At 38.1% G+C, this 24,234-nt stretch overlaps 1 protein-coding gene across 4 annotated transcripts in view; it reads right to left on the bottom strand.

Moving 5' to 3' along the window:
* Positions 1-24,234, bottom strand: part of LOC103479483 (zinc finger E-box-binding homeobox 1) — a 100,479-nt gene that overhangs the window by 57,532 nt on the left and 18,713 nt on the right. The window contains exon 2 of one of the 4 annotated variants that reach the window (XM_008433929.3): positions 11,777-11,842. The exons of 1 other annotated variant lie outside the window; for it this stretch is intronic. In XM_008433929.3, the coding sequence (XP_008432151.2) occupies positions 11,777-11,801 (25 nt within the window). In that variant the 5' untranslated portion in view covers positions 11,802-11,842. Of the gene's footprint in view, positions 1-5,387; positions 5,660-10,941; positions 11,052-11,776; positions 11,843-24,234 lie in introns of those variants that run through there. 2 more of the 4 variants (XM_008433927.3, XM_008433930.3) reach the window with 2 other exon arrangements.

Here is a 24,234-nt window from a genome sequence, read left to right as displayed (position 1 = left end):
GCTGGGACACATGGTAGCAGCAACATCGTGCTTCTGGGACGCTTTTTCCAGCCGGGGAATTCTGCAAAACTCAGGTGCTAAAAAGCACTAGAGACTGAGACAGAGGCTCACTTTGAAGCAGAACAAGAAGCTAAACAATACAGCAGGAGAAAAACATGGAATGGTTTTGATTGAACAATGTACATCGGTTAGAAAGGCCCAGTCAAAGTCTGAGCCTAAATCAAATTGAGAATCTATAGCGAGATTTGAAAACTGATGTTTACAAACATTATCCATCCAATCTGACTAAGTTAGATATATTTCACAAAAACAATGTGTAAAAGATTCAGTATTGTGTTTCCATTACAAATGTGTGCAAAATATTTTGGATATTCAGCTAATTTCGAAAAAGAAACATCACAATTTCACAATTGTGATGTTTCTATTAAATAAGAAACGCAATTGAAATTGCTGCATGTTTTCATTTCAGTTTTGCGAAATACACAAATTTTGATACAGCTGAAAACCCACCTCGTCCTGGCGCAAAAACATTTTATCAGAAAACATACAGCACATTTAAAAACAGTCATGTTTCCATTATGCAAATTTATTTTCATACTTCTAATTTGCGCAATTTTAAGGTCAATGGAAACACAGCTACTGTCTACATGTGTAAAGCAATCTATGATATCAAGTACTGACTCAGGTGTGACTGACACAAACGCATCACAAGATTTTCAAAGGATTGTAAAAATGTTGAAAACTATGTCACGTTTTCTTTTAATGTCATAGTGTCATAATTATGCAGTGCTTTCTATTACTCCATCACATAAAATCCAAATAAAAATGTTAGATGTTTCAGGGGTTATGGTTGCTTTTGCAGAGCAATGAAGACGTTTTCTTGGGAACAGATTTCCTGAAGTACATTAATAAAAACAATTGCAGAAAGAACATAAATATAATCCAAATGAGAAAACTGGGCCATATTTTCCTACATGTAGCTTCGTCCTGATGCGTTTATCCTTATCGGGGTTTACGCTGGTTTTATCTCACTGATACACAACAGCAACACTGTAACTGCTGACTTCTTTTACCTCATGGTAATTAATGCATGTAAATCCAAACAAAGAGCTTGTGTTGTTATGCAAAGCCTCGAGGAAAGTAGCAGTTTCCCACATTCATCCTCAAATCCACAACACACACACACACACACTTTCCTCAATTAGTCACAGCAACAGCATTGCTGGCCCCAATGCTCCGTCCCCTCCAGACCATAAAAGGCGATGGGGCGGGGTCAGTGCTGACTTAGTGAAGACATCCTGTAGTGCTTTGTCATTCCACAGGCCCATTTATGCAAAGGAAACATGCAGCAGCCCCAGGCTCTCCAGCATGAGGAGAAAGTCATGAGGACGACCACAGGTCACAGATCAATTACAAACCAATGTTACACACAAACACGCATCAATAAATACTAACATAACCCAAACGGAACATACGTGAAAACATTTAAATCCAGCATTGTATGGGAGCGAAGGAAATTCATATCCAGGATAATACTACAATAACATTTTGGATTAGTGTAGCAACATTTGCTAATCAGAGCACTAAGGTGAGTCGAGTCTGTGGCAAATCATGTTAGCTGCAAATATGCTCAGCGTTCCCTCTGAGGCAGGACACTCACAAGACTCCTTCACACTGTAAAACAGCTGGAACCAGAGGACCCCAGGCTGCAGCACAGCCAGAGACGGAGCTCTCTGCTTTCTTTGAAGAAGGTGTTTTAATAAATCTGCTCTGCAGAGTCAAACTGTTCAGTTCAGACTTTAAAAGCTGAGGCAAAAGAAATGCTCACAGGCAAAAAAATATTTTTTTACGTATATGTTCAAATTGTCACTATGTCATGACACTACGGTATGAGAAAAATAATTTGTGAAAAAACTGAGCTCATCTCACCATGTGGCGCTGCTCATTAGCTAGCATAGCCTGTTGTGAATGATCAGGCTAGTTAGCATGGTCACCGATAACAGAAGATAAACGGTTGGTCCTGTAACGACAGGTTAGTTCTCTGCCATTAGCACATTAAGCGTTGAGTACATGAGGATGATTGACAGCAGTAAGACCATCCTCCTGGCTCTGATTAGAACTGGTACACTTCTTCAGACGGCAATAGCAGTTAACAGAGGAGGTGGAGGAGATCAATCTTTTCACAGATTATTTGTTTCATAGCACACTGTCTCAATATGGTGACAGTTCTAACAAATACTTAAAAACATAGATTTTTATGAAAGTTACATACTGCAAGTTTAAATGAAGATGGAAACATGCCAGTAGAAAAAAATATGCAAACCTTGAAGAGTGTTTTCCAGCTTTAGGAGCAAGATAAAGAGAACATATAGTGAAAATGTTCCTGATCTTCCACTCAAACCGCAAATTGATGAACGTTTTATTAACATATCATCTCTTTAAAGCTATTTTTGTTTTTTTTGAAGAATCCCTAAAAACCCGACAATGCTGTACTTTGAAAAAACAAAACAGCATGAAGTCCAGAACCAAAACAGGAACATAAGGAACAACAACAGATCCACCAAGTAAAGTTTTCACTTCCTGTGGACAGATGGCGGTAAGGAGCGGCGTTCTCGCTGACTCCTGACACCGAACAGCTCCAGCCTGGGAGTAGGCCGCTTTGTTTATCCTGTAAAGGTATGTTAACACTAGGCTGCATTCCTGCAGGCCCTAAATTGCAGTGTAAGATTACAGCACAGTCGAGCCTGCATCCATGCGCAAACAAACACGGAGCACTTTAAAGGCGCAGGATGACGAGGCCGTTACCGCCAAGACGTGACGTTGGGACGAATGTCGACACCTTTAATTTACAGCAGAACTGCAGTCAGTGAGTTTCCTGTTAGAATAACACCGTCTGAAACCTGGAGGGTCTGTCTCAACACACTGTTACAAGAACAGGAAATATATAATGGTGAAAATGAAGCGAAAGGATTCTATTTTGGTGTGTTGACTTTTTAAAATAACATTTGAAGAGCGCGAAAGCAAAAACCTTTACCTAAATACAAATAAAAGTGAGCTAGTCAGCTAAGCTTGTGTCCTTTTCCCCTGTCCTGTGGCTTTTTATGGGCAGTACTGGGTAAATTAGTGTAGACTAAAGTATGAAAACACAGTTTAAAAAAAGAATCAGCAGATAAATAAATAGCATCCATTGCTTTTCTCATATTTCTCACTTGTTTAAACTGCCTTTTAATACAGACCAGTCAATGTTTAGCTTAATTGCAATATCCTCTAGCCTCTGACAAGCTACAAGCTCTGCACTTATGGAAAACCATCAACTAATGTTTTTGTAGCGGTTTACAAAACTGCTGTATCCAGCTACTGTTGCACTAAAATGAAACTAAATCCATAAATGCATTTTATTCAAGCATAATAAACTTTTTATCTTATAATCAGAAACATGCCAACAGAAAGTTAACCTTTAATATCTACTTACATGGCAATACATAATTTTCTTTATAGCATTGTTTTAAAGAGGCAACAGCCTCTTTAAGAATAAGAGCAACATCTTCCCTTTCAGTTAATGAAACTCTGTTAATAATTTGTCAGGTGTTAATAAATTAACAAACTTGCTGTAAATTTTCACTGACAACATCTACATAAACTCTTTATGTAGATGTTGATGCTGTGGGCAAGAAGAATCTCCAGTAGCAGTCAATCTTAAACCAAAGGTCTCTGCTTACCCACCTCCCTTGCTTTTGCTGCTGCTCTAAATCTCTGTTGCATCACAACAATCCAAAAGTAAAAAAAAGTAAGAGGAAAACTATTTTCAGCTGCACAGAATTTGAGACCAGTGGGAATTATTGTCCAAAAAATAACATCTCTGCCAAAACATTATGAACAAACGTCCACAAAAAGAGAAAATCAGAACTAACATAACAGAGTTACTCCAACAAATGTAAAATGGGAAGAAATTACTGGCAGATAAAAGCACTGTTACAATCAGAGTAAAGCCTCTGTGAATCTGAAATCATTGAAGAATGATCCAGGTCAAGTTTGGATCATCTTCAGTGTGTTAGATTATAAATCAGAGGTGATTAATAGAGAGAAAGAGGAAGTATTAGCATGGCTTCTGTTAAGTGCACTGTATTATTTCACAAGCAGTTTCTGATTTTATTTTATGGTGAGTTAGAGGTCTGCACACCTGTGCAATCTGGAAAGGTGCAGTACAATATAGAGGTACTGGGAACAGAAATTTACTGACTAATGTGGAAAAATACTGATAGACTATTAAACTAATCATTAGTTCCAGCCTTACAATTGCTGAAGAGTTGTTATTATCAGCCACATCTAGCTTCTAATTTAAGATAAGCACAGCAGGAGTCTTCTTAATAACTTTCCAGCAGAGTTCAGTAACCTTTGAGTATGCAGACAGATTAATTTCATTTGTTGATAATATAAAGTGACCTGAGGACGTGAACTGCTGAAGCTAAAAGAAACTGCAGCTTCTGAGATATTCTAGCTGGTATCAGCAGCTGTTTGCCTCATTATGGTGATGACTGGCAGGGGGTCTTGGTACCATTAGCACAGGCTAATGAAAATCAAAGAGGTGCTTGTGATCAAGCTGCCTGTGTCAGGTGGAATCAAACTAAGACAGACACACGTCTGAAATGAGGCGGGCTGAAACTAAGAGAGAGGAGGAGGAGGAGGATGAAAGCGCTGCGCAATGATTCACACACACACACCAAACACCTTTTGCCATCTTGATTGTGCCTCGCTTTTTTACCTCTTAGAATGAGACGTAAAAAATCTCTTTTAGAAAGAAAATAAGCGAAATCAGCTGGATGAAATGATTCAAAACGAGATTTGTCGCTTTTGGTGGCGAGAAAATCCAGTAATAATCGGTGAAAATACACCTTTATAGGTGTTGCATCACCTTGCATACCTGGCTATCTCCCGTCCAGGAAAAAAACCCCACCTTCACTGCAGTAACGGTACTGACCGCCATTCCCTCCAGCTAAACCAAATTGCATAACGATTCATCGCAGCACAATAGATCTACAAGGAGATGTTTGATAGAGATGCGCTGCTATTTTAGCGCTCTGCATGAAAAATAACGGAGGAATAACCACCTTATGCACCGCTCATTTTCCACAGCAGACACACACACACACACACACGCATACGCTCAGATTTACACGGAGAGCATGGGGTGCACTCGACCAAACGGGGCAATCAGTCCACAGAAAGAAGCACATAAAAGGAGAGATAAAGCATGCACAAGTGGGTCAGAAATGCGATAAATCCCGCGAGAACAGAAGGAAGCGAGCATCCAAGCGAAGCTGGCATGGCACACTGGAGAGGAAAAAAAACTACCAAAATAAAATAAATAAATAAATCCATGTCTCTACCTGCGCAAGTTGACATTTGGAGCGCTAATCCTGGCTCGTCGAGAAACACAGAGCCTTTTTAGGAAACGGTGAGAGGATCCTGAGAGCCGCAGGTGTTATTTGTGTTTATTTCTAGGCCATTTGTCCGCCCCGCTATCCGCGTTCAGGTAAACATGATGATGATGGTGGTGATGATGATGATGATGGCTCCTGTACAGACGTACAGAGTCACCGTCGTGGCGTCAGCAGGACGAAAAAAAAGGTGCTTTCCAGCCCCTCTGCTCAAACACACACACGCGTATACACACACACACACAGATAACGCTTTAAAATGATCTAAAATTTCTACTTATGGGCTTTTATTATTGGCTGGAGCCGAGAGGAGGAGAGGACAGGTAAGAAACGGTCCCATGAGAGACTCTGTCTCAAAAAGGTCGGTTAAATTTAAAGTTATTACACAAAATCCTATTTATAAAGCTTCCACTTCAGTACAGAAATAATCCGACCCACAAACACACATTCCGAGGTTGCTTTAGTGAGAATTTTATTACCTCTAACAGAGACATATACTCAGTATATTTTTCTGTGGCAATATTTATTGACTCCTTAACAAAGAATTATAAGATTTCCTAACGTTCACAAATCTGAAATTATTCTGGACTTCATTCATAAATTTAAGCAAAAATAAAAATAACTACTTTAATTAAAACTGTTTGAGCACATAGCTTGCTAACTCTAGATGCCAACCTTTATAGGCGTGATAGCCGACACCAGAGCTGCTCAATATATCGCAAACATATCGTCAACTCAACATCAGTATTTGCAATATCTATTTTCCAATGGAATATTCGGAGTGCAATATTTGTTGCCTAATATATTCCAAGTGTTATGACCTTGCATTTTTCAGGCTAATGTAATATTTAGCTGGTTGTACAGAGTATCGGTAGAAGATGCTTACAGTGGACTCCAATGACATAGACCGAAATGCTAAAGGAAAGTGCTGAGGAACATCTTTGTTGGTAGACCAACGCATTTCGCCTTGCGACCTTCATCAAGGTCATTCAATTCAGGGACAATGACCCAGATAAAGCCACAAGCTGAAATGCGTTGGATTACCAATATAGTTGTTTCTCAGGGTGCTTTCACACTTTATAGCCCACTAGACTTAGTTTGATTTGGAACTAACATTACAACATTTGCTGCATTTTCAGCTGGTGTGGTACACTTTCACCAAGAATCACTGATTGAAACGGCAGGAAAACTTCTGAAGAAGACAACTTTCTTCTTCACAAAATGTAAACAAAAACAAAATGGTGTCAGATTTTAGCAGTTCCAGTATTTCTCTTTTGTCTTTGGTAAAAGACCACCAGTCATTTTTCCCGCTAGCACTAGACTCATATGTTTGTCTATGTTGTATTCACCCAAAATGCCCTGCTGCAGTTCATGTCCTGCTTTTGGAGTAGTCTCCAGTCTGCACCAGAGTTCAGTTTAACCAAAATGAGACCTAGGTTTTTAGGTGGACCACAGTTTGCTTTTTTTGGCCCGCTTCAGAGTTCAATTACACATTCACACCTCCCCAAACGAACTGGACTTTCTAGGCAAACAAACTAGAATTGAACTAAAGTGGACTAAACAGGGCTGGTGTGAATGCCCCCTTAGTACTTCAAGTGTTGCTGAAGTCTTCACCTTACAGGTCCTTGAACCTTCCTCCGAAACTTGGGAGTCGGTGAAGTTGTACCAGAAAGGTTTTGGAATACCACAAAAAAAAAAACTGTGCAAGATTTTCTAATATCATGTAGGTGGCACTTCCTTAGTTTCCACATCACCAATTTTTCCAGACAGTCAAAATCTGTTTTTTTCTTTATTCACAAAATAGAGAAGTTACCTTCTTTCAGCCAGCTGACCTCTGGTGCAAAGCAACAGCTGGACAAGAGGGGTGCCATATTAGTATGCACGCATAAAGCAAGAGAAAATTTCAGTCACTCCAACAAGTTCTCTTGTGCTACACGTTCCTTTATGAACCCCTACGAACTGGTGATAAGCTAGTGACTAATTGCTATATTAGTTAATAAAAAACATAAAACGCATTTTACTCCTTCTTAAATCTAAAGGTGCCAAATCTAAAGGTGTTAATAACTTGACAGTTATTGACTTGAATAACTGTCAAGTCAACAGTTCCTTGATTGTGTTGTAGGCCCTAACATGCACATAACTTAAATGAAAAGCTTGTCACTTCGCCCCCTTGCAATTTTCTACCATTGTACTTTCAATCTTTTCATATTGAGCTGTTTGGGGTATAAATGAAGCTATCAGCCATGGAAATCAAGACTCCCTTTCCAATCATATGGGGCATTTAATACCCATTTTGTTAGCCCATGATTTAAAATAAATGCCTATATTCTACTCTGATTCTAGTCAAAGCAATGTCAATAAGTTAGCTTTGAAACATATCATCAAAGTCACATGACGCGACTGAGGCGACATCATTCAGGGGTGGGTGTGGTCAGCATCAAACATGAGGCTGATCCCTAAAATACAGAGTTAAAGTGGAGGCGTCCAACATTTCTATTACAGACATAATGATGTAAAAACATTTATGACCTAATGGACTCAAATACACAGAGGTCACACCCTCACAGCATCCATGTGAAGCAAAGCTGCACAAAGTACAAAGTTGCAAAAAAGTTAAACAAAGCTGTACAAAGTAGATAAAGCAGTGAATTGGGCATTCATTCATTCATTCATTCATTCATTCATTCATTCATTCATTCATTCAGATAACACAACCCTGGAAGTGTATAAAATTATATGTGTTACTGGTGTATGTATATAAAGCCTGATTAAAAGTTGTGGTAATTAGGTTTTAGACAGAGACATTCAGATTGAGGAAAACAGTGACAAAACTGGGGTTTAGTTGGCAAGAAGTTGAAAAAATGGAAGGAGGACAGGATGAGGAGAACTACAGAGTAACACAGAGGAATAAAAAAGGCAGAGCTCAGCTGTGAGGCATGGAATATCAAAATCTACTCTCCCACAAAAACACTGCAGAATGGAAAAGCAGCAACAGTAATCACACGGTCAGCAGAAATTTTGCCAATAAAACTTTGCCCCAAATGATCAAACATGACACTTAAAGTTTGTTTGGGGTCATCTACAACAAAACGGAGAGCTGCACTTTCAAACAACATCATAAACACTTGATTAGTTGAGGTCACACCTTGAGAAACTTAAAAATGCCCGACACTTTGGGCTCTGAACATGTAGTTACAAAAACCTAAAAATGTATGCTTCTCAGTAATTTAAAACATAAGACACAGTTTAGTAAATAAACTTATTAAGAACATATCTTACAGCTTTATCACACAGAGCAATATACTTTTGATGCTAATTCTGTTAATTTTGATGATTATAGGCCACATCTAATTGAAACTCAAAATTCAAAATTCAGTTTCTCAGACATTAAGCCCAAATAAAATAATTTAAAATATTTTTTTTTAAACAAAATGGACAGATCAGAGATCAGGACAACAAAGTCTTATCATGATAATTTGTGGAATTTTTCGTGATCACAGTATAAGTGGAACAAGTGATTGAAAATGTATTATCATCATGATTGTCTTTTTGTTTATTCTTCTGTCTCTACAAACAGCTAGAGTGCAGAAAACACAAATACAGCTCTAAAAGTGAACTTGCCATATTCAGTGAACTATTCGATGCACAATTGTTGCATTAAATCATATTGTTAATTATTCAATAGGTGCTTTCATGTCACTAAAATTGGAAAACGGATAGTTCAAACTGCAAATGTAACAATCCCAATCAAAGTTTTGCAAGTCTGAAAGTTGATCAAGCATTTTTGATTATTTTTATCATTGCCATAATTTTTCTCATAACTTATTTTCCACAATAATGATAAATGGTATGTTAACTGCCCATCCCAATGTCTCATACACCTTCTTTTCTTAATTTTTTTTCTTCCACTAAACTTTCCACTAAGGCAGTCAGAGTGCAGCCAGTTTCTCTATCAATGACGTTTTGTGGCCTTCCCTCCTTATCAGTGTCAATGACAGATGAATAACTGTCAAGTCAACAGTTCCTTGATTGTATTGTAGGCCCTAACATAACTTTTCTGTATGAATAATACTTGCTTTATTGATCTTATGTAAAATTATCTTCTCCGAGAAACTGAAATATGAGTTCTTATTAGTTAAAAGTCATAATCATCAAAATGATCAAAAGAAATGTAATAAATCTTCAGTATTTGAATTGAATTTTTAAAATGAATTATTGTTTTAAATCAAAAACAATCCTGTCAACGCTATAGTTGTCAACTGTTTTAACCACACACTTTTCTGTATCAGTTTTATGTAATATGCAAATTTTCTGAGAAACTAAATGATTGACTGTTTAATGAGCTGTAAAAGCATCAAAACTATCAAAATAACTTGATATACATTTCATGAATAATAAAATAAATTTTTTTGTGTTTAATTGCTGAAATAAATAAAGTTTTAATGACATTCTACCTTATTAAAATGCACCTGTACAACCTTTTAGGGGAAAAATCTACTGTAAAGTCTGTATGATTAATGAAATTACAAAGGCATAATAAATATAAAAATTGCAATAACTCTACTTTTGTGTGTTTTGTCTGATTAAATGTGTAATATCAAGAAAATTTGACAGCAACCTGTCATGAACTAGTAATAACCATCGCCATGTGCATTAAGAATTTCATAATAATAAAAAAAAGACAGGTGAAACCGAATCAGAATGCATTTACTGACATAAACTTTCTTGAACCACTTAAAGAGGCTAAAATCCAGCTTTACTTACAGTTTGCAGGTGCACAGAGAAGAGACCTAAAAATGTCGCCTTTTAAACAACAGCTATTATAGTTTCAACTCTTACCTCAACAAAGCCAACATGTGTTGCCTGCAGTTGTGGCAAGCAAGGCGGGGTGAAGAGGACATAGAATAAACAATCCCACTACATTGAACACAGCACGAACTCCTGCTTTCTCAATTTACCATCCGGCCATAAAAGCAACACAAGACGAAGTTCAATCATTTTGAACGGGAAGAGAGGAGAAAGCTTCTGTCCGGCCCGAGGTGGCAGCAAGTTAGCATTGCAACTAACCCCGCAACAACCTCGCCCTAAAAATCACTAAACTGCAGCGGGCCACGTTGTTACGTGAAAGCCCCTCAACCTGCCGCCAAGTGTTGCTGATCGGCGAGAAAGTGCTAAAAAGGACCACCAGGAGCAAAGATGGGTGGCAAAAAGTGAAGGAAAGTGGAGGATACATCCGAGAACGAAGCGCTCCTCGGGTTATTCTAACAGGCGGATAACGGTTCTCTAACGGCCAGGCGGCCCCAGTTGCACCGCTAGGCGGAGAGCAGAGAGAGCCCAGCCAGGTATAACGGTACACCACCGCACTCATTCGCCCGTCAAAAAGTCCCCGAAATTACCTCCAACTCGCTCCCAAAAGTCTCCGGGAGGACTTTACCGAGCGAGAAAGCTCCCGGAGAGCCCGTCCGGCCCCCCTAAAGGCGGTTTGAGTGGACTTTAGACTTACCGCTGCTCCTCCTCGGGTTCGCCTGTTTTCTGCGCTTACACCTGGGGCCATCCGCCATGATCCTCTCGCTGGGTCTGAAGCGCAGCCGTTCCGCGAGTTACCTCCTCCCTCACCCGCCTCCCTCCTACTCACCCTTCCTCACCCCCCTCCCGTCCCTTCCCCCACCTTAGCAAAAAACACCTGGTTTGCGACACACCAGCAGCTTTTACGGCTTTTCGAACACCTCAGCACGGCCCCTCCTGCTGGCCGCACAGGGGTGGATGTTCTCCGGACAGCTCTACCAGGCTCAGCCCGCTACCAAGTATGATCAAGATGCAAGGTGGATCTTGTACAGGTGGACATGAGGAAATGTGGCAATAAAGGGAGGTGGAAAGAAAATATTAACTTTACTATACTGGTAGAAATTATTGTTTTAAAAAAAATGTAATCACGATTGTGGGTCAAGTAGGCAAATTATTTGTATGGCTACCTGTAAAACTCAGTCCTCTACTAAAAAAAATCAGTTAGAGAAAGATGGGAAAAGTTAAAGAAAATGGTTTGTTTAACTAGGTCTCAGTAATTATAAAGTTAATTCCATCAAAACCAGTTTTCTCATATTTTCATACTATATAAATATGAGCATACACACATACAACTATACAAACTAATACAAACATATTTAATTTTATAGATATTGAACATTTTTCACTAACTAAAATTTCCAATAGATCGATAGATAGATAGATAGATAGATTGATTGATTGATTGATTGATTGATATTGGAAATGACAGTACATATATATAGAAAGTATTCCAGAAGAAAGTATTTTATGACATACTTTAAAACCAGACCCACCTGGAATGTTGCTGAAAAGCTCCATCTTGATCTCATCTTACCACAGCAGGTTATTCCAATTAGATCCTAAAAAAACACAGTCATGTTTGTGATAGCAAGAGAGAAAATAACTTTCCAGACATGCTTCTCATTCAAACTGTTAGCATGTAGATAGTACGCTATGGTTGCTATGGAGACTTAGTGCCACCAAGATGCCTTTCTGTTCCGCAGACCTCATGCTGTGATTTTCTTTTAGATATTTTGATCTCCTTTCTCATCCTTTTGACTATGAATAGGGGCATGATTTGAACCTCCTTCGGGTTCGGGTTAGGGTTATCATAGTTCCAGTTCTTTTACACTTTTGCTGTGTTGACCTGACTGTACATAGGGTCACGTTTTTATTTCACTGTATTTTTCTGTCTTACATGATGTTTCCTCATGTTTCCCATTTTCAAGAGAGGCCAAGAAAACAAGGAAACTATAAAAAAACTAAATAATTTTTTGTGGAGTGTTTTCTTAATAAAGTGCAAGCAATTATAATTTGAGAAAAAAAATCTCAGCAACATTTTTTTACAGTAGAGTTTAAAGAACTATAACACAAGAAATAAAATTTCAAGAGGGAATCTGAAACCAAAGTACTGATCTTATTACTCTAGTATCAGTCTGAAACTAATGCTGAATTATGAATATTTTGTATATATCCGCTCCCTTTAACTCTTATCAAATTAAGTTAAAGATTTAAACTTTATTCTATATTCTACCGGTGATTACTTAAAACATGTCTTTAGTAATGTGAGACTCTATCAAATTTATTTCAAGTAAAGGCTTTCTTCTTATTTCAATGTAAGGTTATGCTACTCCAATAAAATATGAATTAAGGCTTTTCAAGGCTTAGACAAGCTCAGGATGTTACTTTAAACAAAAACAAGGTGCAGAGTATTTCCTCTGAGCAGGAACAGAAGATCAGGAGCAGTTTATGGAGGGCCAGATGAGGGGCCTTTAAGGTCTGGCAGAGCTATTCTTGTACCTGCCGACGATCAGGTTTCTGGTTAAGACGTAACAGGTGCTGAAGAAACGCCACACATCTCTTTAGCTAGCAAATCCCTGCTGGATGTCCTGGCAGTGAATGAACATCAGGTGGGTTCAACAAGAGCACAAGGAGCAAGAAATAATAATAACCATTGTTAAAAGATGCTCCATGCTTTCCAATCTGACGACAGTCAGACTGAAATGCAAAAAGGTTTTCATTTTGATGTTGCAACAGAGTGCAACAAATCTCTGAAAGCCCTCATCTGTTGTTTTCAGTCTAATTAGAGAATTTTAGCGGCCATCTTATTGTGCTGGTTATATTTAATAAAAAATGGCTTCATAAATGTTACAACATATTGGGGCTATTGTAGATTGAAAAAAAATTGCAGTTGATTTCCACCAAAAAAAATCTCAGAAATTTTCTAGAAAAAACAATAACATTTCTGAGTTTGAAAACTTAAAAATTTGCTAGAAAAATTTTAGGATTAATCGCAGACGTTTTCTAAAAAAAAAACTTGGAAAGTTCTAAGTTTGAAGCGTCAAACTTTGCTATAAAAAATTCAGAAATTTTCTAGAAAATTTCTGAATTTCAAAAGTTGAACATTTTTGGCTTTTGAAACTCAGTAAATTTCTAAAACGTTTGACTTTTTATCCTCAGAAATTTCGCAATTATTTTTCAAATATTCGAGTTTTTTTCTAGCAGATTTTCCGCTTTTCAAACTCAAAAACTATTTGAGTTTTTTTTTCTCAGAAATTTGCTCTTTTTTTTCTATCTACAATGCCATTGTACATGACAGATCAATTAAGTATGAATTAAAATCAAATGTTGAATGTAAGAATTACACTTCTTTCTAATCTGTTGCAATAATACGATTTTCTGATGCTTCTTTACAAAACCTAATCTTAATACATATTCATGTACAGATTCAAGAGAATAAGTTGACAAAACATCTGATGTTTGAGTTATAACTCAAAACACATGCTTCCTGTCATTTGTATAATCAGGCAATAGGTAATACACTAACAATGACACTTTGCAGCTCCTAGAACTTCATATTGGTGCCCAGCCAACACGTCCATCAGGTCAAACTAAGCCCCCGAATCAACAAGCGACTCTACCCTCTTCTGCATCAGTAATGCTTTAATTGAATCTCACCCTGGCAGGATATGAAGCGCTATAGAGTCGCCCCCCGCTACATCACAGCATCTCTACAGGCCGCTGCTGCCCTGCTGCCTGCAAAGTGAAAGGGGAAACGGACGGCATTATTCGATGCTAATTTGGTATTGACATGAATAGCTTCTGGACTGAAGAGGCTTTCCCCTCTTTTTACTGGTTTCATTCTTATTTATGCAGAAAAATCCTCCTCAATGAAGGGTCAGTCAGCTTACAGCATAAGCTTTGTTGTTAGAGGACGAGCTAAACCTTCAGGCTAAATTCCTGTTTCTTTGGCTCCTCAGGTGTTTCTTTTGTCACACATCAGGTCAGAGCTAAACATATCTACTAATGACTGACATGTACAAATTAAAAATCTCACAAACCTGTAAGTATTATTTAAATCCAGTTTTTTCAGAATATAAAACTAATTATATGTAAATATAAACAGAATTAAAAACTAATTTCCATCATGCAGAATCTATTTTTTTAGATTCCTGGAGAGTAAACTAATGTTGTAATGTTGAGACTTTTTTTTTTGTCCATAAACATTGGCAACATTTTAGCCTCTATTTTCTTAAATTTTAGCAGAACCTCTTAAACTTTTAATCTGCTGACATTGGTTTGTTACCGTGAATAATCAGCTCATCAGGTGAGAACGAAAAGTTGCGAGTCCCTTTGAAATGCTAATAGAGGGCTAACAACCAGAGCTGACCTCCAGTAGTGACCACAGCAGTGATAAAGCTGTAATAAACCTGCATTAGTGCCTTTGATGCTCATCTACTGTTCACACTCAAATGTCACCTGTTGGTCATAACATGTTTGCCCTTTGAATTAGGTGTGTCCTTCCAGGATAAATACTTCCGTTAAAATGTGAGAAACGTGTTTGATGCGATGACCTGCCTAAAGATGCAGAGTTTCAAACCAAAAATACGTAAATGAACCAATAAAATCAATTAGCTTCCCCTTTACTGTCCTGTGCTACAGCAGGCCAGAGAGCAGCAGTGACCAGAAGATGAATAATGTACTTTTGTGTCAGGATGACTAATGCACGTACAGATCACTTGTCGGGATCTGTGTCTGGGGAGATGATGATAATAGCGAGTCCTCACACGGAGATGATACAGCAGGAGGAGAGACAGATTATTTTTTTCTGTCTGGGGCACTTTTCCCATTAAAGGCTGCGCAGCTGCATGTCATTATGAATGAAGAAACAATGTGAACTTGAACTAAAGGAAAATGTCAATGTTGATATTATAAGAAGTTGAAGAAAAGTTTATTTTTAACCACAAATTTACAAAATCCTCTTTACAGCAACTCATTTATCTATGAGATAAAGTTGCAAAATGTAACTTTTACAAAAATATGTTTTTAGACATTAGCTGAAACTATCACCATATTGTGACATTTCAATATAAAACGGATAATCTCTGAAAAGATTGTTATCCTCTATCTCTTCCCTGTTATCGTCATCTAAATAAATGCAGTGCTCCCAACCAAAAACAACCAATCAGAGCCAGGACAATCAATCAAATCAATCAAACTTTATTTGTATAGCACATTTCAGCAGCAAGGCATTTCAAAGTGCTTTACATCAGAACAAACACAAAAACACAGAGTCATGCAACATAGAATCAACTATCAAAACATTACATTAAGTCAAGTGCCATCATTAAATTCATAATTGATTGATTCAAATACAACTCTAAACAGGTCGAGATTTAAACGACGAGGATCTTAGCGCTGTCAATCAATATCATGTACTCACTGCCACTGCTCAATGTGCTAATGATAGCTAGCGTTAGCATTCATGTCAGGCTAGACGGGTCAGCATGAGAATGATTGACAGCACTAAGCCCCTCCTCTTGACTCTGATTGGTTGTTTCTGGCTGGAGTGGTTTATTTCTACAGTTGGTACTGGGAGCACTGGAATAAGGCAAAGGAACTAACTCATTTATTTATTTTTAATAAAATGTACTTAATAAAACCTTTCTCTAATTCCTAGCTCTACACTTTTTCTGAGCCTTTTTTTTGTTGTTATTTAGGTCAGGTTGCAGCTTGCTACCTGAGATAAGAACAATGTTTGATGAGCCAAAGTCTGCAGGTAAACCAAGGTCAGTTTGTTCTTTGCGCAGGTATGTTTGGATGATGTGTGTTGTTCTGCAGTAAATGTCAATAGAAAGTTTGCTAAAAGAAACTTTCTTTTTGTAAAAATATGCAAGAAACTTCTTTTTTTCCATATTTTTATCATGAAAAATCTTAGAAAAATTCTTGACAAAATTCTTAATTTCCAGTATTATTCATCCTCTTTCCCTTTCTGTTCTCTCCTTACTGTCCTCACTACCTTCGGTGCAGTTTTCGACTTCCCTTTCTTTACTTACATCATCCTCTTTCTCATTTTTTTATCTCTCCCTTTCTCTCTGATACAAAGAAGCCTGAGTCCACGCAAGTAAAGTGGATAGAGGATTAGCTTAACCGGCGTCTCATCATACAAGAGTTGCTGAAATCTGAAAACCTTAATTGCCAACCGGAGCTCACATCCTCGGCTCTATAAACTGGACATGATGAGGGACCTGCTGCTGTTTCTGAAATTCAGGGCCACAAAGCTCATTATGCTAAGTTTGCTGATGCTGATATGTTGAAATGCCACAGTGGCACTCAAAGTAATTAAGAAGTAGATTCAAGACAGATCCTTTTGATTCAATCTGACTGAAATGGCCTCAGCAGTAGATGAAGTAATGATTAAACTCTGTTTTAATGTTTATAATGACTTGAGTGATTGGGGACGATTCGGAATCAACAGCAGGTTTTAAGAAAAGTTGATCTGTGTAGCACATTTCAGCAACAGTTCAAAGGGTTTTACATAATAAAGCATAATATGGTCACCAATTATGAATCAACCAAGTTTCATAATTGGTTAGTTTGACATCTTAGTTGCATTCGTAATGCTAGTTACAAAAAACATGTCTGGAGTGTTTTAATGCTTTAAAATAGCATAAATAAAGAAATATTTAGGGTTTTCCCCCTGTGGGTGACATTGTAAGTGAAAAATAAAATGTTTTCCTGTTTTTCCTTCAATATTTTTATCATGTGTTTAATAAAAGGTGGTGCAGGTGTTGGCGCTGCTGCCTTGCAGCTTTCTTGGGTTCTGCATGGAGTTTGCGTGTTGTTAAACATAAATTGCCTTTAGGTATGAGTGTGTGCGTGTATGATTGTGTGCCAGTCCTCTGCTCATGCATAACCTCGTCATATGTCAAGTACTTGTCAAGCTCCAAACAAAAAAAAGCAAAAATGTTAGCAATTAGATGAGAAACACGGCTCTGCAGTGGCAGCGGAAGCACTAACGATTAGAGGGGCAGAAAAAAAATATAAAAATGAAGAATAATATGCTATGATTTTGCAGCCCTCTGTATTCTAAAGATGTATGGACACAGGACCTAAATCTGCCTGTACATACAACATATCGACAGCTTCCTTGTGCAACATTCATTTCCTGCTCAGCGACCAAGATCCTCCTCCCATCAAACCAGGGATCAATAGGCTCGTGTCCACTTCAGGTGATGGCAGCGCTGATAACCTGGCCTGTTTGCTCGCTTGCAGCAGAGATAATGCCGAGCCTCCAGCAGCCAGCCTTGTAATGAGTCACATGCAGAAGCAGGAGCGACTGATGTCATTTTGCATCACTTCATCTTCACTGTGGCCCAGACACGCTGTTTGTGTTTATGCACGATGAGTCTGTGGATCTGCAGCGCACTGTAAGCTTTAATATGTGCACTTCCACACAGTGTGTGTGTGCGTGTGTGTGGAGGAGTGTTCGTCCTGGGGTTCTGCCTGCTGTTTAAGCCCATACCTGGAGGCTGACCTCATTTGTTGCAACGCTGCAGCTCAGGACAGACTGAAGTCACATGACCAGGCCCTGCCAAGTCCATATGGAGCTCAAGCCTCCTGCTGCATTTATTCCTCTGTAGCTGCTTTTCCATTACAAATGTGCTCAAAACTTTGTCAATATTCCATTAATGTCAAAAAACACTATTTTGTAATTGTGATGTTTCCATTAAATAAGAAACACAATTAAAATCACATGTAAATAAGGTTGTAAAGAACATGCCGCTCCTTGACCCTCTAACTACTTCCTGTTGTCTTCTTTGTAGTTTTGCCAGTGACAACATCTGGTTGCTGATCATGTGACTCCTGTGATGCATAAAAAGTGTTTCCATTGCAGTTTTGCAAAGTAAATCAATTTCAATTTGGCCAAAAAAAAACAAAAAAAAAACGGCTATTGACCATTCATGATGTGTTTAATTAGAAAGAAAGAAACTGTCCTAGTCCAATCATTATGGCAGTCCACACTCCTTTGTTGTTCATATGTGTTGTAGTCTTGATCATTTTTTTAACTGAGGTCTAGATTTCCATCGATACACTAATATTAGACATTTTCAGAAAAAATCTTTCAATTTTCTTTGTGTTTAAGAACCAAAGCGTTAGAGCCAAAGCGTACAGCCAGACACTTTTCGTCACAGTGTGTGTTGGCCTTAGCTTCAAATATAACCACAGTCTACTCATGTGTGGGATTATAAAATACTTTTAAGACCAGCCATGCAAATTCTATCAAATTAAACCACCAGCTATGGCGCATCCATGAAATTTCCATGTATATGAGAGAAAATTTATGTAACAGGCCGTAAATCAAAAGGATTGCGGCTACATAATTCTTACAGCTGTGATGCATTTAAAGCTAATGCAATCTGAAAGATATTAAGGTTTTATCAGTTTAATATTCAAATATACATGAAACTGAATTTCCTTGTAAAACGGTACCATTTCTCCTATACTTCCAGGATCCAGCAGAGTAACTTTATATTTTTGCTAAGCACTCCCTCGGGGTCTCAGCAGTGATTTCACCCAGCCTCAGCCCCAGAGCATGATGGGATACGGAGCCGTGCTCACTGTGAGCAGTGTAAGCCACTGCGACGACGCCCCGTGACTCATCCAAGTTGACATTATTTAAGATGAAAGTCAGACTTGCTTCTCGTCAGTAATAACTGGAGGTAAAGGAAGGAGTTCAGAGAAAAGAGAGAAAATCCTTATATTTTATTTATGCAGCTGGCAGAAACGAGAATTACAAGCTGAATTCAGGCATGCAAAAAGACTTACAATAAGCTCAAGGTACAATGTGCATGACATTTTGCATGGGTAATCTCTTTAATCTCACGGAAATTACAATTTTCCAAAGGAATGTCCTGATTTTGGCAGCTTTCTGCTTATAACATATACGTGTAACATGGATATGCAGAATGTAATATGCATTAAACTCACTGTTTTTATTTCTGAAACCATCATTTATAACATTGAGCATAGCTTACCATTTACGCTAACAGCTGTGAGTGTGTTTAGACCAGGGGTGCCCTTCGTTTGGTTTGGTTGTTTCGGAAAAAGGGATGCATCTAAAAATTGCAGGATAAGATCCCCAGATCTACACCCTTCACACTAACGGGTGAAACTGGTGAAACAAGATCTATCCTGGTACCTTTGTAACTTTTCTGTATAATCATCATGAGTACAAATAGAAAAAGAGGATCTTAAATAAAATCTGTGTCTGCAAGACTGATTGAAAAATGAAGAAAGATAAAAATTTTAAAGGAGCAGCGTTATGTTTTCCAGTCACAGAATCATTTTATAGCACAATAAAGAAACTGTGATACCTTCAGTTGTTATAAAAATGCTGTGTAGATCTCCAATAACTCAAAAGAAATTTGATTTTGAAGTCTGACATCTTGAAATTGGGTCACGTCTCCATATGAAGAAAAAATAAATAAATAAGAAGCTTCTGCTCTTTCCAAAACTCCACCTTTGGCACGTCAGAAAGCAGTTCTGCATTAAAGCAGCAGTATTATGTAAAGTGAACTTTTTTTTTTAGCTTTACATCATTTGATAATGTTATTCCCTCATCTAAAACATACCTGGAGTGTTGCCTTGATTCTTTCATGCATGTTTGAGAAATCCTTTAATCTCCATGGCAACCATTCAGCTGAGCAAAGCGCCTGGGAGGATTTAGTTCCCCCTTTGAGACGCAGCTCCTTGTCGGAAAACAAAGTAACAAAATTGTGCAGTTTCCAAACATCTGAGCTTTTGCCTCACAGATCAGCCCTCCTGCACTCAGCTCCTTCAGACTAGCCAGCAGCAATCAGCAAACACCTGGTGAAACTGCGTACCTGCAGAGCTCACTGTGTTAGCTACTTCTCACCGAAACACTGGTAAAAACATTGTTAAAGGTTCAATAGAGGAGCCATCTTGTGATGACTTCCTGAAGGCGGAGTTTCAGAAAGAGCAGGAGTTTTTAAAGAGATAGAGGCCCAATTTCAAGATGATAAATTACAAAGTCAAGGTTAAGTCGCATTAGATATATACAGCATTTTTTTTAACAACTGAAGTTAAAGTTTATTAATTGTGCTATAAAATGGCAGCATATATAATACTGCATTTTTAAATTACATATCAAACATGTATGAAAGAATCAAAGCAACACTACAGGTACATTTATGATGAAGGAATAAAAGTATAACATGATGCAAAGCTCAAAGTAGTCAATTTAAATAATATTACCCCTTTAATTTTAATATATGTACATAGGGGGAAAAAACTTTAATAAATAATTTTCTAAAAGAACCACTTTTCAGTGAAGGTTTACCCTCAGAGAACCAACAGAGTCATCATATATCTCCACATTAACTCACTTAAATGGCTGCATTTACATTCCCTGAGTACCATCCATCATTATCCAGAAAACGCCCCTCATCATCATCCTCCTCTACACAGACCTTCCCCCCTTCATCGAGTCTTTTTTCTGATACTATGTGGTCGAGATCAAACTGCCTTCTTGTGTTTCTCTCACTCTCCAAAAATCTCTCTGACACTTGACAGTCTCTAAAAGGGCTTCATATCTCACAAATCAGACCGACATCCAGTTCTAAGTGATAAAAGCCTGATTTATTATTTAAGCCTACTTCTTTTCAAAATGCCCATCCCTGTCACCTTCAACCTTTGCCTGCACCTCAGAACTTCAAGATCACTTTAATCTTTGGGTAGTTGTTAAAAGGGGAGATCACTCTCTGCCTGGTTTGATTTGCTGCTGCGTCGTGTTTTCTGTATCCTGTAAATCTCATCAGATAACCATCCATTATCTGCTCGTTCTTTCAGGGTAGCGGGGCAGAGTGTACCCCACCTCTCCTGCTGCGTTCTCATTACAAATGTGCACAAAACTTTGTTGAAATTCACATATTTAAAAAAATATATACAGATTTGCAATTGTGATGTTTCCATTAAATAACAAAAGCAATTAAAATGAATAAGTTTGTTAATTAAGAAACATCATTCGTCCTTTTGCCTCTTCTACTGGTGGAAAAGGAGAAGAAAATGACAGGAAGTAGCAGGAAGATGATGCTTTTTTTGTTTGTTTTTTGGACAATGTGGAGCTGGATTCACTGGAGATCTCAGAATTGCAATTTATAAAAAGTTGTTAAATCCACAGCTCTTCTACAAAATTAGTGACTACAATTTCCTCAAAGCATCGCAAATGTAGCTGCTCCCAAGTATAAGAAGCTTTTTGCTCCTACACCTGGATAAGACGTCAAGGTTTCTTCTGATTGGCTGCTTTATAAATATATTTCATATAACTTTTTACATCTGTTGCAGCCATCAATTTTAATGACTTAACACGTGAACAAACTTATTCATTAATTTAATTTCTTATTTAAAGGAAACACTGCACTAGCAAAATTGTGTTTCTTCAACGTTAGCTGAATATTATAGACAAAGATCTGATCTCATTTGTAATAAAAACTCAGCCCTTGTCTGTAGCTGCCTTTCCATTAACGCTACATTTGCACAATTTTACATTTTGAAAATAAATTTGCATCATGGAAATGTGCCAATCTTTTTTTTTTACATAAAATGTTTTGGCACTAGGATGAGGTAGTTTTTTGGCTGTAAAGAAATTGGTTTAGAAACTGCAATGGAAACACATGAGTCACATGACCAACAACCAGGTGTTGCCACTGGCGAAAACCACAAAGAAGATAGATGATGGCACGGCATGTTTTTTTATAATTTACTGCATGAATAAATTTATTCATGCATGATTTTAAATTTGTGTCTTATTTAATCGAAACACAGCAATTGTGAAATTGTGTTTGTTCGACATTAGGGGAATATTGACAACGTTTTGCGTACATTTGCAATGGAAACACGGCTCATGACACGTTATATGCAAACCTTTTACTACATTTATGCATGTTAACAGATTAAAAAATCTTCCCACAATCCTTTGGGATGACCACATAAACTCTCACAGATCTTCCTCCATGTTTAGATACCCAGCAGCTCATCTCCAGTTTTGGTCTACATGCAATCTAACTGAAATACCGACAAACACTTTGACCAGTAGTTTACCGGCTCCTTCAGCCTCTCCTCTCCGCGGCTGCAGAATGTTTCATGTCTGCACGTCTCCGTGAGGCCGCCGTGGCAGGAGCCATGGCACCACTTACAACATGGGAAGTGCATAAAAGGTTGAATTATGAATGGAGAAGCAGAGAGGCAGAAGAAATCACTGTGATAATAGCATGACGGCATATTTAATTTCCAGGTAATTGCACTTCGGATGCTTTTAAGGCACTCAAATATTTATTCAAATAAGAGAAATTGTGATTGTTCTCACCTAAGAACAGCCTAAAAAATGGCATTTGAAGGAAAACGAGTTGTCAGCTTTTTTTTTTAATCTAGCCCATGACAAAAAGAGATGGAAACCGTGAGCATGAAGTCATTAAAAAACTGTGTTACCACGTTGCCTTGGTTTAAATGTTTACCTCTGAGAGGAAGGTAGAACAATGGAAAGTTAAGCTCCAAAAACACCAAGCAATACAGTAGCTCTGCTTTGTTTGACAATATATTTACCGAAATCGGAATGACAAACATAAATTTACCAATTTACCTAACGGAAACACGGTGGAAAAACGATAAAACGTTTTTGAGTTATGATGAGGTGGTTTTTCGGCTGTATTAAAATTTGTGTATTTCAATAGAAACACTTTTTCACATCATACGCATTATGTGATGTTACTTCTGGCAAAAAAGACAAAGAAGACAACAGGAAGTGGTAAGCGGATGATGATGAAGCATGTTTTTTTTAATGACGTGTTGCGTATACAAACTTATTGACCTGGTTTTAATTGGTTGTGTTATTTACAGCTGCAGTACGTAACTTTTATTAAAAATATTTTTTTACATATTTGTTTAAAATATGTTACATGTCTTGACAGTATGCAATACCTCCTCCAGGAGCTGCTAGTGTCATCTGAAGAAATGCAGGACCGAAAACAACCAATCAGAGCCAGGAGGAGGGTCTTGGCGCTGTCAATCAAGCACATGTACTCATTGCTAAATGTACTAATGGAAAAATAACATACGGTTACAGGAAAACACTTATCTGCGTCATTAGTCTCCATGCTAGCTAGGATTAGCATTCACAACATAAAGTGTGCCAGTGAGCAAAGGGGAAGGAAGCGGAGGGTGAGAAGCACCTTACAAGATTGTGATTGATAGCGCTATGTCCCGCATTGGGAGAAGGCAGCCTAGATAGCAAGGTCATGACATAGTGACAGTTTAAACAAATATTTATAAAAGTTTATTTTTGAATAAAAGTTACTTCATGCACCTATAATGGGAACGCCACAATTGCATAATTGTGTTTTTTCGACATTAGTGGAAAATCAAGGTTTTGTGCACATTTGTAATGGAAACACAGCGAGTGAGTTGGCAGGGAAAAAAAGTTTTACTGGCACATTGTGATCTGGCTGATTTTGAAACAGTGGGATTCCCAGGCAGCTTTGAATCCAGGTTAAAGAAACAAGACGATCTGTGTTCACTCTCTGGACTCCATAAAGCAAGGTGATTTCCTTCAGCTGATCCCGCCAGACGATCAGAGCGAATGCCAAAAAGCTGTGAAGAATCACAGAGCTGATGGTTGTACGGGACGCCTTGGAGCAGAGAGAGACGGTGAGATTCTTCCATGTACCTGTCAGCCTGAAATGATGACTGACTTCCTGTGAGCTGGAGAAACACTAATCGTCTCCAGATGGACAGAGAAGGGTCTTCGCCGTGTGTGTGCGTGTGTTTGCTTCGAACAGCAGGAAATCTTACACCTATGATAGGTTGGAGGATTGCTTAAGCACATGTGGATCTCTGTGTTCACCTGGTGCGGTACTTTCCCGGTTCAAAAGGAAGAAATGAGAGTAAGACTGTC

The sequence above is a fragment of the Poecilia reticulata genome, chromosome 17 (genome assembly GCF_904066995.2).
Source record: "Poecilia reticulata chromosome 17, P_reticulata-male-v2, whole genome shotgun sequence".
NCBI lineage: Eukaryota > Metazoa > Chordata > Actinopteri > Cyprinodontiformes > Poeciliidae > Poecilia > Poecilia reticulata.
The sequence above is the reverse complement of the archived record's forward strand: the minus strand, read 5'-3'. Positions and strand labels throughout refer to the sequence as shown.